Source organism: Gastrolobium bilobum, unplaced genomic scaffold, assembly GCF_033153095.1.
Source record: "Gastrolobium bilobum isolate Gb01-03AN ecotype WA unplaced genomic scaffold, APGP_CSIRO_Gbil_v1 utg54277, whole genome shotgun sequence".
Taxonomy (NCBI): Eukaryota; Viridiplantae; Streptophyta; class Magnoliopsida; order Fabales; family Fabaceae; genus Gastrolobium; species Gastrolobium bilobum.
This window is the reverse complement of record NW_026898553.1, coordinates 8,579-26,370: the sequence shown is the minus strand read 5'-3', so window position 1 is coordinate 26,370 and position 17,792 is coordinate 8,579. Positions and strand designations below refer to the sequence as shown.

The 17,792-nt window shown below is 34.1% G+C and overlaps 1 protein-coding gene across 1 annotated transcript; it reads left to right on the top strand.

Moving 5' to 3' along the window:
* Positions 1–3,190: 3,190 nt before the first annotated feature.
* LOC133317351 (uncharacterized) lies at positions 3,191–3,742 on the top strand. Its single transcript, XM_061519211.1, has 2 exons — positions 3,191–3,360; positions 3,460–3,742. Exons 1-2 carry the CDS (start codon positions 3,191–3,193, stop codon positions 3,740–3,742), a joined length of 453 nt encoding a protein of 150 aa, XP_061375195.1.
* The last annotated feature ends 14,050 nt before the right edge of the window (positions 3,743–17,792 follow it).

Genomic DNA, 17,792 nt, shown 5'->3' with positions numbered 1-17,792 from the left:
ACACTTAGGGTGCTGGTTAATGCTTAACTAAGGCGTAAGTTGCAGGCCTAGCCGGGCTTATGGGCTTAGGCTAATAATGCTAGGTTGGTTGCATGAGATGCACCACTAAGTGACAAGGAGTTGTCAACCTAATGTTAAGAGAGGGTATGAGATACTGTTGATTAGGATCAACCCATTATTTAAATTAATCTTGCGATCTTAGACGAGGGTTAAAATAAATAATCGCACTCTTAATCTCACTAAGGTAAAATCTAAAAGTAGATTAACCCTAAGTCAAATGGTAAGGGTCATTGACTTAGATAAAATAATGGGAGGGGCAATTTATTTAAAGTCTTTAATAAATTGTAACACGACAATATATTAATTAATCTTTCTTTACATTTTTTTTTCAGTTTTTAGTAAGAATAATCCACTGTCACTGCGCTCAATACTTGATACGAATAAACTGACCGGTTCAAACTTTATGGACTGGTATCGGAACCTGAGAATTGTTCTTAGGGCCGAAAAGATTGCCTACGTTCTTGATGGTGCATTACCCGTAGCTCCTAGGGAAAGGGAAGATGGGTTCGCGGAATATGATTTCGAGGCCCACAAACAACACATGGATGACGATACGATGGCAGTATGCATCATGTTGGCATCCATGTCACCTGAACTACAAAAGCAGCATGAGCATATGGATGCTCCCTCTATTGTCTTACATCTCAAGGAGTTGTATGACGTTAAAGGCAGGCATGAGAGGTATAAGGCCTCTAGAGAACTGTTCTCTTGCAGGATGTCTGAGAACATGTCTGTTAGAAGTCATGTTCTTAAGATAATCAGGCTGATTGAGAAGCTAGGAAATCTAGGCTTCTTGATGGATGCCGAACTGAGTAATGAGTTAGTCATGGCCTCACTTCCACCTTCCTTCAGTCAATTCATAATGAATTATAACATGCATGGGATGCTTGTTAGCTTGCCTGAATTGTTAAGTATGTTAACAACTGCTGAAGTGTCTATCAAGAAGGATAGGACACAAGCTCTTCTGATTGGTGGGCCTAGCAAGGCCAAGGGTAAGGGTAAGGGTAAGGAGCCTGCTAAAGGTGACTCCCTTAAGCCCAAAGGAAAATCCAAGAAGAAGAAGGGCAACAAGAAGGGTAAGAAAGCCTCCAAGGACAAAGGCGATGCTGAGTGCTTCCATTGTGGCAAGAAAGGCCATTGGAAGAGGAATTATCCAGACTACTTGAAGAGTGTGAAGGACAAGAAGCATGGTGATGCTTCTGCCTCAGGTACTTTCATGATTGAGATAAATTATTCTTGTGCTAATCCGACTTCATGGGTATTGGATACCGGTTGTGGTTCTCATATCTGCAATATGTTGCAGGTGCTTAGGAGCCCAAGGAGATTGGAGAGAAATGAGGTGGATCTTCGCGTTGGCAATGGAGCAAGGGTTGCTGCTCATTCTGTTGGAGATGCCGACCTTATTTTGCCTACGTGCCTTTTATTGCATTTGAATAATTGTCTTTATGTTTCGAACATTTCTAGAAACATTATTTCTATTTCTTGTTTAGAACAAGATGGTTTTACTTTTAGTATTAAGAATGGTACATTTTCTATCATTTTGAATGATATTGTTTATGGTACTGCTTCATTAATAAATGGATTGTGTGTTCTGGAAATGGGAACTGAAGTGCTCAATGTAGCTGTGAAACGACCTAGGATAGATAATCAATCTTATCTTTGGCATTGTAGACTAGGGCACATAAACGAAACAAGATTGTCTAGGATGCATGCAAATGGATACCTAGATTCCACAGATTTGGAATCCTATGGACAATGTGAATCTTGTCTAGCTGGGAATATGACTTGTCACAAGCCCAAGGGGCTTAAGATTCATAGGGCTAGTGAGTTATTAGAATGCATTCACACTGATGTTTGTGGGCCAATGTCTATAGAGGCTAGAGGAGGATTTTCTAGAATCGTTGAGAGAGTGAGGGTTGTTTGGAGCCTTTTTGGGGTTGGCTGGCAGATTTGTTTGTCCAACTTCAAACGGCGATAACCGGAGCAAACGAGAACTTTATAACTCGTGTGGTAGCTTGTTAGAAATATAATTAAGTCTAGAATAACATACTAAAAGATGAGTAGCACGCGGCTTGTGGATTTTCCACAGTAATTAGAGGACCAAATCATGTTCAGATAGGTAGAAAACGTAAAAGTGAGATTTAGGCTAAGTGAGTTTATGGGAACCCCTTAGTGACTTGAGAGAAGTGTTATATGATATTTAGGCAGTTTAAATGATTATTCCGCATAGATTTTCAGTTTCGGTCATAACTTATATTTATTACGCTTTTTATTGTTTTAAATGCTCGCATAATAAAAAGGAAAAAGTTTACTCACATTTTTATAAATGAACCGCTATGATTGTAACTGCGCTTAATATCATAATCAATGTTAACAATACCGGTGTGCAACGGGCTGTTACAAGGGCAACCCTCCCAAGCACCCCCATCAGCAGCCCACTCTCTCTACCCTTTGGAGACTCAAACTTTCTCCTCCTTCTCTCTAGAATTTCATCACCAAAACTCCCTCAAATCACTAAACATTCTTCACCAAAGTTGTTCCCCTCATCATCCTCTTCAAGAATATCCTATTTTTACTTTGAAAAGCAAAATTTTCGTAGGTCTTATTCTCCATACAACAGCGTGTTCATGGCTTCCTCAAGCCATGGTGATGGTGCTTTTAGTTATACTTGAAGAACATCACTTGGATGCTTAGTTCCCTATGTTCTAGTGTAGGTTTCTTGAGTTTTTCTCTTGAAAAATCTCAGCTTTGTGTTGTGTTCTTGAGTTCTAACCTTTAGTTTTCTTAAAGGTATGTTCTTTGTTAAGAATGGAAGTGGAAGAGCGGGACTGGGAAGATTCCCACATGTGTTAAGTGTGGTAAATCACATTTTGGTATGTGTCGGCTCGAGCAGAATGCATGTTTCAGTTGTGGGCAGGCTGGACATTTCTCTACAGAATGCCCCCAGAGGAAGGGGCAGGTGGCAGCTATCCAGGCAGTTCCTATCCAGACTGTTCCGACTCTAATGGTCATTGAGGAGTCTCCAGTACCCACTAGTGCCAGAGTTTATGCAGTCACTTAGCAGGAGGTCGAGAGGTCGCCTAATTTGATCAGAGGTACCATTCTTATTAAAGGATATGCTTTTGATGCCATGATTGATTCAGGAGCTACCCATTCCTTCATATCAGGATTTGTTGCTAATGGGTTGCATTTGCCCATTCATGAGTTCACACCTCCCATGGGAGTGAAGACTGCCACCGGAGACATTGTTTCTACTTCTTTGAAGTGCAAAGAAGTCAGATTCATATTTGAGAAAGAAGAGTATATGGTGGATTTGATAGTGCTTGAGGGCATGAATCTACACATTATCTTGGGCATGGATTGGTTGGTCTGATATGGTGTGATGCTTGATTGTTGTAGCAGAAGGATTTCCTTTGCTGCAAAAGGAGAGAAGTCAGACAGTTTGTACTTGACGGCACCGCAATTAAAGAAGGCTCTAACTGAGGGAGATGCGGGATACATTATTTTGGTAAGATTAGTAGGAGCCTCCAAGGAACCAACTACCAACATTCCCGTAGTGTGTGAATTTGAGGACGTGAGCCCAGAAGAAATTCCTCAGTTTCCTCCAGAGAGGGAGATTGAATTATCCATTGATTTATTGCCTGGTGTGGGGCCTATTTCCTTGGCTCCTTACCGGATGTAACCTGTATAGTTGAAAAAGCAGAATGAAGAATTATCCAGTAAGAAGTTCATTAGACCGAGTGTATCTCCGTGGGGTGCACTAGTCATCTTTGTGAAGAAGAAGGACGGGACTATGAGGTTGTGCACGGATTATCGGCAATTAAACAATGTGACAGTGAAGAACAAGTACCCCCTAGCCCGCATTGATGATTTGTTGGATCAACTTAGGGGTGCTTCAGTATTTTCAAAGATTGATCTCCATTCTGGATATCACCGGATCCGGGTACAGGCAGAGGACATTCAAAAGAGGGCTTTCCAATCCACATCTGGGCACTACGAGTATTTAGTGATTCTATTTGGGCTTACTAATGCCCCGGCAGTGTTCATGAGTTATATGAACTGAATCTTCAAACCACATCTAGATCAGTTTGTGGTGGTATTTATTGATGATATTATGATCTATTCCAAGAGTAAAGAAGAGCACGCAGAACATTTGCGGATAGTCTTGCAAATTTTGAGGAAGCATCAGTTATATGCCAAACCATCTAAGTGTGAGTTCTGGTTGCATGAGATTCAGTTGAGATCTATTATGATGCATCCAAGTATGGATTAGGGGTGCGTATTGATGCAAGAGCGAAAGGTAGTGGCCTGTGCTTCTAAGCAGTTGAGATCCCATGAAGAAAACTACCCTTCTCATGATCTGGAGTTAGCAGCTGTGGTTTTTGCCTTGAAGATATGGCAGCATTTCTTGTATGGTGCTACTTTCACAGTTTATAGTGACCACAAAAGCTTGAAGTACCTGTTCGATAAAAAAGAGCTTAATATTAGGCAAAGGAGATGGATGGAATTTCTAAAGGATTATGAGTTTGACCTTCAGTATCACCCTCCCAAGCACCCCCATCAGCAGCCCACACACTCTCTCTTTACCCTTTGGAGATTCAAAGTTTCTCCTCCTTCTCTCTAGAATTTCATCACCAAAACTCTCTCAAATCACTAAACACTCTTCACCAAAGTTGTTCCCTTCATCATCCTCTTCAAGAATATCCTATTTTTACTTTGAAAAGCCAAATTTTCATGGGTCTTCTCCTCCAAACAACAGCGTGTTCATGGCTTCCTCAAGCCATGATGATGGTGCTTTGAGTTATACTTGAAGAACATAACTTTGATGCTTAGTTCCCTACGTTCTAGCGTAACTTTCTTGAGTTTTCCTCTTGAAAAATCCCACATTTGTGTTGTGTTCTTGAGTTCTAACCTTGAATTTTCTTAAAGGTATGTTCTTTGTGGAAAGAAAGCATGCTTGCTTGAGAAAGACAGGAGCTTGAAGCATTGATGCTCATTTGAAGATGTAAGCATGAAACTTTGGAAAAATGGTGACAAAAATCCCACCACCACCACCTAAACCATTTGGCCATCATGAGTTCTCATAGGAGTTGATGTGTTTAATTGATAAAAATTGGTTCTTCGGGTTGCTAAGTGTGGACAATCTTGAGTAGGACCAAGGGAAATGTAAAAATGCAACTTTTAAGCTTAAAAACACTAATCTTGATTAAAGAATGGGTTTACGCTCTAATGACTTTATTATATCAAATCTGTCCTAAATAGTATGATTAGGGTTTTATGTTTAAAATTTAATTAATGATGGATTAGTGAACTAATTAAGTTTAGGAATTAATTAACTAATGAAATGGTAAAGTTAACAAGTTAATAACTTAAACAATTTTGTCACCTAAGGACCAATTAGGGTTAGGATGTTAAAAATTGGTTCAAGACCTAATTAGGATACTAATCTAAGGTTTAAGTGAGGTGGACCATGCATAATGGATTACTTAACTATAAAAATCCTAAAATGGACCTAATGAAGGTTCAAAAGCACTAATTATGTAATTAGTGAACCTAATGAACTAAGACCTAATGTGAATATGTGGGAATGCATATGTGACCAATAATAGAAAAAAATCCTAAAATTAAAGTGACTTAGAGTTTCTAACCAAAGATAATTAGGATTTACTAATTAAACACACTTCGGTTAAATGACCAATTTTTAGGCTAACTTTGGGAGAGCATATCTCACTCCACAGAGGTCCAATAGGAATGTGCCAGATATCGTTTTGAAGCTTGAGATGTCAACTATGTTGTGTCAAAATTTGGTACCATAAAAGTGGAATTTAGGCTAAGTGGGTTTATGGGAACCCTTAGTAACTTATAATAATTAATATTCAAGGTTATGAATGACATATATTGATGATAAATGTCCTGATTAGTTGTAAGTTAAGTGGAAAATGCCTTAATCTAAGAGAGTTTATTAATGGACTAAGTGTCTAACGAGTTATTGTGGACTTAGTGAACGATTCCTTATGCACTAAACATGTAATTAAGTAATAAATAGTCTCGACTTGTAATGGACACATTATTGGCATATAAGTATGGAAAGTGGAATCATTAAATGATTAAGTCTTGGATATGACTTGATTAATTAATATGTAATTAATGATGTGAATGGTTCCTACTCTAGGTGTGCCTAGAGAACCTTGCACTTGAGGATTTTATTGGAGCATACGTATTATATTGGAGTGTGGGCTTGTGCTAAGTTCTTTGAGGTAAGCTATTGTTTTGGTTGCTCCTATCTCTTATGGCCCCACCATGATGGTGGGCATTATGGTTAAATTGTATGAAAGTATGTGATATGTGGTATATGTGCATTCATTCACATTCATATATATATTATATGATTATTGATGTTTGATGATGCAAGGATGATGTATGTTTTGAGGTTCTTGGCCAGTGAATATGTATGTAGGCTACCTATGGCTTGACCTTGGGAGTTATTTCATACTACAGTTGTGTTGAGTGCCTATAGCTTGACCCTAGAAGTCACACTAGGCATGTAGGACATGTCAGTTAGCTATTCTTGGGGAGAGCCCTTGAATAGTTAACCAGAGGGTGACGTATGATGCTATGTTTATGTTGTATGTTTGTTACATATGCTTTATATCTAACTTGTCATGCAGGAAGTGGGCTCAGGGGATTAGATGATTCTCTAAGAACCTTGAGCTTACTGAGAAGTTGTTATCTCACCCCTTTTTGGGGACATCATTTCAGGTACCCAAGTTAGCAGTGTGCAGTCTAAGGCCAAGGACCCAGCTACGGATTAGTTGATTGTGGCTGCTGTTTATTTTTATTTTGTTATATTGTTATATGGCATGTGTAGTGTTTTGACATGCTTAGTCAGCTTATTTTGAGACAATGTTGTTGTATGTAATAATGCTCAGGATTATTTATTGTTTGAGTTTTTGGGTTATTGATGTATATATTATGAGTTATGTTAGATGCATATGATGAGTACACAAAGACATGATGTATGAATTCATTAAATTTGGCACAGAGCCATTATATATGTACTGACCTATTTAGGGGATTGCAGTTCGTGTGGGACTTGAAAGCTGTTTGTTAATTAAGTGTGTTTATCAGGTGTGATTATGTGAGATTCTTATCTCCCAGTCATCCGTTAAACAGCCGTTATGCTGTCCGTGAGACTCTGAGAGGAATGACATTTGTTGTCATATCTGGTTAGTCAATGGCCACTAATACTGGCTAATAGGATTAATTAGTAATTATATGTGTTAGATTTACGCTTTCGCGATATATCATGTGAACGTTTTTAGAAATGTTTTCAAAAAAAGTTTATTCGTATTTTTACAAGACATTCTTTAATTATTCAATAAAATCTTCTGCTGTTACGCTGTAATATCTAGATGTTAACAACCGAAGTACTACGGAGTGTTACATCCAATCACTATAATATTTTAATATGATAAAATAGACTTCTCAAGCTTTCCAATAAGGTATAACATGAGCCATTTAGATAAGTATAACAAGAGTTATGCAACTCACAATGCAACGGCTCTAAACTGGCCTCTACTCACAAGTTAGTCATCTCCATATAATTCTTGGCAAATGTTGGACATTTTAAAATTTCCAAATTTTAGATATATTAAAATAGACTCTTTGAGCTTTCTAAAGATATATAATATACCTTAATTGGATCTGTACAAACAATGTTATCCATGTCGCAATCCAACTACTTCAGACCAGACTTATGGGAAAGGAGCAAAAAATACAAAACAAAACTGGGATTAATTTACTTTTCAACAAAGCTTAAGACTTTCCAAAGTTAAAGGCCTTTGATTTGACTTTACAGAAGTTCAAGTCTCACTATATTTTGACATTAACATCTCAAAATATCCCTGTTTTATTATGATATTTCTAGTGCACAAAACAACACCTCCCTCTACTTCCTATCGATCTTTAGTGCACTATGGCACACTTTAGCGTGGGCATTAGATATTTTTCTCAGTTTTAGCAAACTTTAGCATGCTAAACCTAAGCATTTTGGACCTTAAGCGTGTTTTAGCACCCTTCGAGCGTGTTTTAGCATGCTACCCTATCAACAAGGGGTCCCAACTCGTGTCATACACTCACTCTTGGTTATCAATCAAGGTTCATCCACCCCCCCAATTGACCATACAACATTTCATGACCATGAATTTACTCATACAATTAGATCTCTAGGGATTCCACCCATTGACTAATCATGTGTAATCAAAATATGTTCTAAATAGGTGAGCATTACATGACATGGAAATGTATGGTCAAAGTTTTATTTGCATTATACAAAAGAAAGAGTAGAGTTTTGCTCCACCAAAAAAAGAAGAGAAAAAGAGTGGAGAATACAAGTATGGCTAGAAAAAGCTGTATACTAAAATGCATATGGGGTGAGTTTGCATTACCCTTAAAAGAAATTGGGAACATTTTTCTTAATGTTGAGGCTTATAAGTTCATCAGCACCACCTATAAATTGTTGTCCTATTAGCACTATAGGTACACTTAGACGACAATCAAGATGGATGAGTGTCCTCTCAATGTTGTAATGCTTGACAAGTTTGGCACTATTTATGAAAGATTGCAATTCCCTGCTTATGATACGTAAGGATACTCTGATATGGGTGTCCATGTTTTCATAGTTCCGATAAAATTTTCTCAATAACTAAATTATGCATTCTTCATATATAAAAGCAAATTTATGTTTATTGATATAGATTAATTTGTTATACATAACTTAAACTCCAAATTGGCTTTCAAATCAAAGTTACAAGACTCATTACATTTTCAAAGATTTTCTTTGAAATACTACTTTTGGGACTGTTTGCAATAAGTGATAGCTTCCTCAATTAAACATTCTTTCTCATGATTTTCACTAATGCTCCTCTTGTGCACAAACCCAGTAGAGTTGATTGAAAGAGATGAAAACATAGACAAAGATGTGGACAAAGTTGAATCCTTAGAAGTACGGGGTCGTTGAATGACTCCAGAGAAAGACCTTCTGTAATAGTCAATGAAGTTATATTCAATCATCTCGTTGTTAATGGTATTTATAACAGCACAGGGTTTTTGGTTCTTATCATCATAAAAAACCTCAAATGAGCTTTTGGTATCATTTTCATCCTTCTTGCACTTATTCTGAAAGTCCTTACTCGATGATTTCTCCAATGCTTCTTCTATGTTTGCTACACTGACACAAAGTTTATGAAAGCAAGTAGATTTGCAAAGCAAAGATTTTATGTAAGCCCATGAAGCCTTGGGCTTTTCACCCAGTAAAAATTGCTTAATCTGTTTCAAGTTCTTAGACCAAGATTTCTTTCGAACATCACCTACCATTCTATCTATTTCAATGGACCATTGAAATAGATATTAAGGTTTGTTTACTTCCTTAGAAATGACCCTACGAGATTCTGAAAGACGGATGTTGCGGAATGATTGTGATTTTACACAATCAAAGGTGGTATTTGGTGGGCGAGGAAGGAAGTTAAGATGAAGAGGTTTTCCATTGGAGAAGAGCTCATCAGCATTGGAAGCTGATGATTCTTTCCCTTTCTGGAACACAATCTCTCTATTTTGTTGTGGAGGGGAAATGAGATGAGGGCATTTGGACAAAAATCTTGGTTCAATAATTGCGTACTCTTCCTCTAGATGAAAAGCTCGAACCAGATTTGAGGCCATTTCATATAACTCTCTCTACTATGATGATTTCTCAATTTATGTGTGGACAGTGGACATGCCTATTCAAGCTTTATAATAACAAAGTTGAAATGGTATCTTTTAAGTGAAAACGGATATGCTACCAAAGTTTGTTACAAAGATAAAATACTTTTTAATTAATTAATTTATAAAAAATAAAAAAATTTATGAGCTATGAGAAAATTTATTTCTTCTTTGCTTTTTGAATTGCATCTTGACTTAAGATTTAATGAATATATAAAATAAATCTTTTTAAAATACTATTTTTAGCCGTTAACGTCTTTCTAAATTATTTATTTATTGTTGTTTGTGTAGACTATTTCAATATGTATTTAAAGTTTGCGCAAATTCAGTAACTCGTCAACTACCCTGGTGGTGACCTGTTTCAGGGGTTTCTTAAGTTTAATTGGTGTGACTTTTGCCAGCAGGGAGAAAGAAGAGGCATGGGGAGATTTAATGTATATAGATTAGAGGGATGTTATGGGAAATTAAGCTTAGTAATAGTTGTATTCTATTAAATGAATGGTACAGGTGATGCTATAATATGTTATATAAATGAAATAATTTTTAATTAATCTATTTAAAAAAATATAACTTGACTTCTTTTTTAACTTTTGAATTGCATCTTGACATGTAGTCTTTTAAACATATACAATAAACTTTTTTAAAAGAAAATTTTTAGCCATTATCGTCTTTCTACTTTATTTATTTATTATTGTTTGCATAAGAAAATTTATTGTGTATTTATGATTTGCTCAAATTCAGGAACCTGTCAGTAACCTTGTTGGCGACCAATTTGGGTGGTTTCATATGCTTTGATTAGTGTGCCTTTTGCCAATGGAGAGAGAGAGAGAGAGAGAGAGAGAGAGAGAGAGAGAGAGAATAGGCAATGAGAGATTTAGGGTATTAAGATTAAAGGTTTGGGGATGCTATATGAATTTAAGCTTTTTAAAGAAAAGTAGCAATGATATTATGTTAAATGAATTGTGAATATAGTATTAAAATTTCTTATTTAAATGAAATTAATTTTGATTAACATTTTATAAACAAATTGTAACTTATAATCTCTTATAACTTAACTTCTCCTTTACTCTTAAATCACATCTTTACTTGCATATGTAAAATAAATATTTTTATAATAATTTTTGTGTCTTTTGTCATCTTTATAATTTATCTATTGGTGTTTGCATAATTAAATTTATGGGTTCGTTTTTTTTAATGTTCGTCGAAACGACGTCGTTTTAGAGCGGAAATCATGGTATATTTGTAATTTTAATTTATTTCAGGGTTATAATAGTCTTTATCATTCTAATTTTTTAATTTTTTAACTTCAAAATGACGTCGTTTTAGTGAACATTAGATAAAATTATTTAAAGTAACATTAGATACTTTTTTCCCTAAATTTATTATGTATTTATATTTTGTGTAAATCTAGAGACCCGTCAACAACCTTTTTTAGTGACTAGCTTGGGTGGTTTTTGAACGTATAGAAGAATTTTTGAAAAGCAATTTTTCATTTGTTATGGTTTTTCTAATTTGTTTGTTTATTATTGTTTGCATAAAAAAATTTATTATATAAATGAAACTAATTTAGATTAATGTATTTATAAAAAAAAATGTAGCTTATAACCTCATAGGATGTGCAAGACAACCTTCCCATAATTAATTTTTTAAAAATCTTTATTCTAGGGAACAGAAAAGGTTAGAAACAGTGTTGACAAAGTCAATTTACTTTTTCCCTAGAATGAACCGATTTAATTTCTGTTCTGGGAAATATATAAAAGCAACTTTTTTCTGCTTTTTTATTCCAATGCACAAAAAGAGAAACACTTCTCTCTCACTCTCTAATGCGCGCCTCCTCTACCTCCTTTTGTTTCCAACTAGACCATCATCTACCCATCAGGTGAACTTCTTTTCTCCTCTTTTTTCCTCTTCTTCTCTCCATGACTCTATCACTTCAAAACATTGTTCTTCTTGCTCTCCCTCCCTCTCAGTTATATTTTTTATGAAAAAAATTGCAAAAGAAAGAAAGAAAAGCCTTGTTTCCCTTTTTCCCTTCTATGAAGCCTATCACACCGAAAAAGATACTACTCTTATTGATCAAAGAGAGAGAAAAAAACACCTTTGAGGTTGAGAAATCTTGGTACATTTTGCCTCTTTTTCCTTCTCCAAAAATTAGCTCATGTTATACATCAGATAGAGAATAAACTTAACATAACATTTATTTCTTTTTATTAAATTATTTTACTTAAATAAAAATAATTATTCTATAAAAATTTGTAATAAAAAATACTAGTATTTTTGTTTAATAACTTTTACCCAATAAGTACTCTAAATAAAAATTATTATTTTTATTTCTTAGTTTACTCTTTTTTGACATGTAGTTATAAATTTTTAAAATATAACATTGAAGTTTTATGACTATAACTTTTAATGTAAGATAATGGAAGTACCAAAGGTTTGATTGACATATAAGAAAAAAATAAGGACGCCCATTGTAAGAATTCGAACCGTTAAATTAGAATTTTAGAAAATTAAATAATAATTAAACAAGAATTATTAGATGAGAGAATTAATTGTTTGAAATTACGCCACCCTTTTGAGAAAAATTATGAATAGTGTCATTTTGAGACATATAATATATCGATGAAAAGTTAGAGATGTCTTGTTTAACATAGTAAAATATTAGAATTTTTGGTAAAGATTTTCAATACCAGTTTTAAAAATGGTAAACAAGGTTTGTTGTCGTATTCACAATTGGAGTAGTTTCTTTGGAATGAATTTCAAGGAAACGACTTGTAAACTCTAGAGTAAATATCTTTTTTAGTCCCTGGCAATATTCACGAAGCCCTTTTTTTGTCTTTAGCAATAAAAAAAGGACAAATTGATCTCTTAAATTACAAAAAAGAGGCCATGTTCATCCTTCTGTTAAATCCAACATGACGGCCCAATTTAACAGAAGGATGAACGTGGCCTCTTTTTTGTAATTTAAGGGACCAATTTGTCCATTTTTTATTGCTAAGGACGAAAAATAGCTTCGTGGATATTGTCAGGGACTAAAAAGGGTATTTACTCTAAACTCTATTGTGCTAGTGAGTGAGGTTCTAAATGGTATGGGACAATAGAGAGTTGATCTAATTCCTCCCACCTTGAGTTGGTGTCCCTATATAAAGAATGACTACGTAAAAGACAATACTGAAATAAATGTCGAAAACTAGTATATTTGCTAATTGCCTTTACATCTTTGAAATAGGTTGTGGTTTTGTGAGGGCCTATGGTTGTTGTCCTTGGATACTGAGAGTACATTGGAGTATGTTGTTGATGAAGGTAAGCTTTTGGTTCTCAGGGTAAATTCCCTGTTGGTTCCACCAAACTCCATAGGAGGATGGTTTGTTGGCCCAGTATATATGACATACTATTTTGTTAAATTGAGATATTGACATATGTATATATGGTCTACGATGCACCGACACTTCAAAAAAATTGACATGTCATGTCCGACACTCTGATACCCGCCGACACTCCAACACGCGTTGCAAAGACTCTAAAAAGGGTTCAAAGGTTGCGTTACCTTGCGTTTTTAGTTCCAACTATTAGATTCGTTGGATTACAATTACTATTTTATTGAGTTTAATATAAATATTTGTAATATCTTATGTTTCTTTGTAAAATTGATGGGTATTATAAGTTTAGCTTTATTTTTTACTTAAGTTATTGAATATTAAATATAATATACGCTACATCAATTAAAAATGTTATTTAATATCAAAATGTGTCCTAACGTGTCAAAAACTAACAGTTTTTAGAATTAACGTATCAGAGTATCATGTCTCGTGTGATTCTAAGATATGACAAAACAAAATTATTAAAGAAAGTGTCTCATCCCATTTAATTTTATTTTTGTTCTTTACTGTTGTATGATAGGAATTTTCTTCTTGTAACATGAAAAAATAAAGACACTTTTAAGTAAAAGAATGCGAGTTTAGATCACTCTTCTCAAAACAAGACTGGCAGATCCAACCGGAAACAGGGACACCAACTAGTCCGGTACAGTCATTAGATCGGATGTGCGTGCGAACCGGTGTGAAACCAATGAACTGCAAACTGATACCAATTTATGGAGTTGAATCGATTGTTTGATGCTTTTGTAAAATACTTTTAGAAAATACCTCTTACTCAAACTTGTATTTACCATTAAGCCAATGCTTTGTGTTAGTTTAATCAATTCAATCATTAACTCATTGGTTGAACTAATAACTTGATATGATGTCCGAGTTGATGACGTATCCAATTTTAAGAACATTGGTTTAGATATTTTCTTATCACGCAATGAATCATCTTCAAAAAGATATACATAAATGTATTATTATATAGAAATCCACCACTAAAATTCAAAATTAATCGTGTCCTTATTGATGTACTTGATTCAAAATTCAAAATTCAAGATTTCGATCTCAACGGATTAGTTTCGTAGGTTTTGTTAAAGCTTCAGGTTGATTTGTAAAACTCAAGTGGCTATACTTGATCTGGTTCAAAAGTTGTCAAATGAACAAAACAAAATAGCTCCAACAAGAAAACATAGAAAGAATCATCAAAGGAACCCTTAGATTTAAGTGGAATTAACAGAGAAGATTAAGAGTGTAATTTACACTGGTATAAAATGATCCTGACCATATATATATATATATATATATATATATATATATATATATATATATATATATATATATAGAGCAGATCTTCTTACACTAGTATAAGAGTAATAAGAATAATAAGAGTAATAACTCTTACACTCAATCTTAACCGTTAATTTTTGCATATCTAATAGTTATAATTAACAATTAATTAATGAGAATAATATAATTAATCACGGTCGTTTGATGGACGGAAATCAACAGTTAAGAATGAGTGTAAGAGTTATTACTCTTAAGAGTTATTACTCTTACATTGGTGTAAGTTGATCCTGTCTCATATTTACACTGGTGTAAGAGTAATAACTCTTACACTCATTCTTAACCGTTGATTTTCGTCCATTAGATATGCAAAAATCAACGATTAAGATTGAGTGTAAGAGTAACTCTTACACCGGTGATATATATATATATATATATATATATATATATATATATATATATATATATATATATATATATATTTCTGCAACTACTCAAAAAGTTATCTGCATTTACTCCCAAAATGACGTCGTTTCGGAATTGAAATATTAAAAAATTATAATTATAAAAACTATAATAATCCTAAAATAAATTAAAATTACAAAAACACCATGATTTTGACGTCGTATTGGGCTTACTGTAAATAACTTATCTGCACTAACTGCAGAAAAAGCGAACCCATATATATATGTGGGAAAAACATTTCTCAAGTTGCTTGAGACAATGTTATCTCCGACCACCCCAAAACTACGTCGTTTTGTTTATTTATTTCCTTATATTAATTGATTCACCTTTAAATGGTTATGATTCCCTTTTTCTTTCTCTTCCTTTATCACCACTAATCCATCTTTGTACGATTATGATTTAGTAGCTGGAGATAACATTGTCTCAAACAGCTTGAGAAATGATAAGCCCTATATATATATATATATATATATAAATATAGAGATAGGAACAATTTACACTGGCGTACGAATAACAAGTCTTACATCAAATCTTAATCGTTGAATTTTATCCATCTGACAATTATAATTATTAAAAATTAATAATTAATTAATGAGTGTGACTCAATAAATTATAACCTTTAGATATACAAAAATCAACGATCAAAATTTGGTATAAAATTTATTATTCTTACATCGGTGTATAAATCGGTCTTGTCCTGTATATATATATATATATATATATATATATATATATATATATATATATATATATATATATATATATATATATATAGATCCTAACAAATCAGAGTCGTTGATCTTTTTTGATCTAATGGCTCTCGGATGAGGTGTCAAATTTCAAATTTGACACTGGTGTCAAAGGATCCTACCTTTATATATATATATATATATATATATATATATATATATATATATATATATATATATATATATGGAGAAGAATCCGTTTATAAACGCTTTTTTACAAATTTTTGCAAATTACACTATGTACTCCCTGGAGAACATAGTATAACCTAGTGTTCTCCCGGGCGTACATAGTGTAGTTTTTAAGAGTTTGTAAACAAAAAAATTGTAAATATAACTCTCCCCTATATATATATATATATATATATATATATATATATATATATATATATATATATATATATATATATATTCAATACTTAGTTAAAACATAGATTAATGACTCATGAAGGTAATAAACAAAAGAGTAAATACTTTTTTTGGTTCCTAACAAAATATACGGTCCCCACTTTAGTTCCTTACAAAAAAAATTAGTCTGGAGGTCCCTAACAAATTCAAAGTGAACCTATTTAGTTGAAATCGTGGTCTGTCATAAATTCAAAAAAGATTCATATTAGTCCCTAAAAAGGATTAAAATGGGTCAAATTTGAATTTCATAAGAACCAACTGTCTATTTTTGTAAGGGACTAAAATGAGGACCGTATATTTTTGTTAGGGACTGAAAATAATATTTACTCTAAACAAAATTTGATCTATCAAACTGAATAAAGAATAGGGTTTTATAAGAGTTATGTTGTAGGAAAAGTGATTGTGTAATGTTATAGTGATTCGTTTTGCGTGCCTTAGTTTTTTTTTTGCTTCAAAAAATGCAAACCCCACAAAATGTTATCTTGTAGGAAACTTTTTTGTGTTATGTGACATGATAGATGCAAATCCTTAAAGAATAATATCAATGCTCTGACCAAGCGCAGCCGCTTTCACATCACCACCGCACACTGTGGTACCGATGTCGGAGTTATTGTCGTTGTTGTCGGAGAGCGACGGAGGGTGGTAGAACTTGCATCCTGTCTGGCAGTGGCGGACGCAGAAATTTTAATGACAGGGGGCGAAAATAAAAAATATTATATTATAAACAAAAATATTTGAAATATAATACAGACCTAATATAAAAAAATTAAAAGAAATCTATTACAAAGATTAAGATCACTTAATTTGACTCTTATTTTACGTATTTTCTTATTGTTAAACTCATACATAATTGAATCCGTGTTAAAACTCAAAATAATTTCTTTTTTAATGTATGTAATCAAAGAATCATCAAGAAATTGATCTTCTATTTTATTTCGAAGCTTGTTCTTAATTTTATTTTATGCTTGCGGATCCTAACTTTTTCCTTTCTTTTTAAATGTCAGAATCCGCATGTGTAAATATGTTTGCTACAAAAAAATTCATATGCTATTGCTGCAGAAGAGACGAACCCATAAATAAATCATGTTATATGTTCTGCCGTGGGTAGAGGTGTCCGACCGTAAGTCGGTAGTTTGATATTGGATCTATAGCTTTCTCTCTAGATACCTATGGATTAGGTATCTTGGGGATAGCAAATCACTACACACAGTATGACGGCCTTAGCCTGAAGGGGTGTGTGTGTGCGCTGTCGTGCTTAAAAGAAAATAGGGTTAGAGAGATCAGCCATACCTGTGATCTTTAGCCCCTATTTATAGAGCTTACCTTTGGGCTTGTGTAGGTTGGGCTTCTTGCTGTCGTGGGCCTTTCCCTGGTCCATAACAGTTGCCCCCCAGCCCGGTAGACTGAGTCTTCAGGTTGCCGGGATGTCCAAGTCAAGCTGACTGTTGTGCTTTTAGCTCGGATGTTGGTCACCTGGCTGGTTTGTTATTTTGGCTTCCCCACTTGGCTTCGAGAGGGAAAGCCTTCCGTGGTTTTTACAAGCATATTTGCATCCGAGATGTTCTACGGAAGTTTTCATCCGGGTTACGTTGCCGGGTTTTAGGGCATGCGACCCTCTTAGACTAGAGACTCGGTCACTTATTTCGGCAGCGTAGAGAATGGTTTTATTTAACTGCTACCTGATGATTGCTTTGAAGTGAGAAAC

What these genes read in the sequence shown, in the direction of transcription:
- LOC133317351 (XM_061519211.1), top strand. Translation starts at nt 3,191, where the DNA reads ATGATTGATTCAGGAGCTACCCATTCCTTCATATCAGGATTTGTTGCT. An exon ending in TTCATATTTGAGAAAGAAGA is followed by an intron (nt 3,361 to 3,459) that starts GTATATGGTGGA and finishes TGATTGTTGTAG; the next exon opens with CAGAAGGATTTCCTTTGCTG.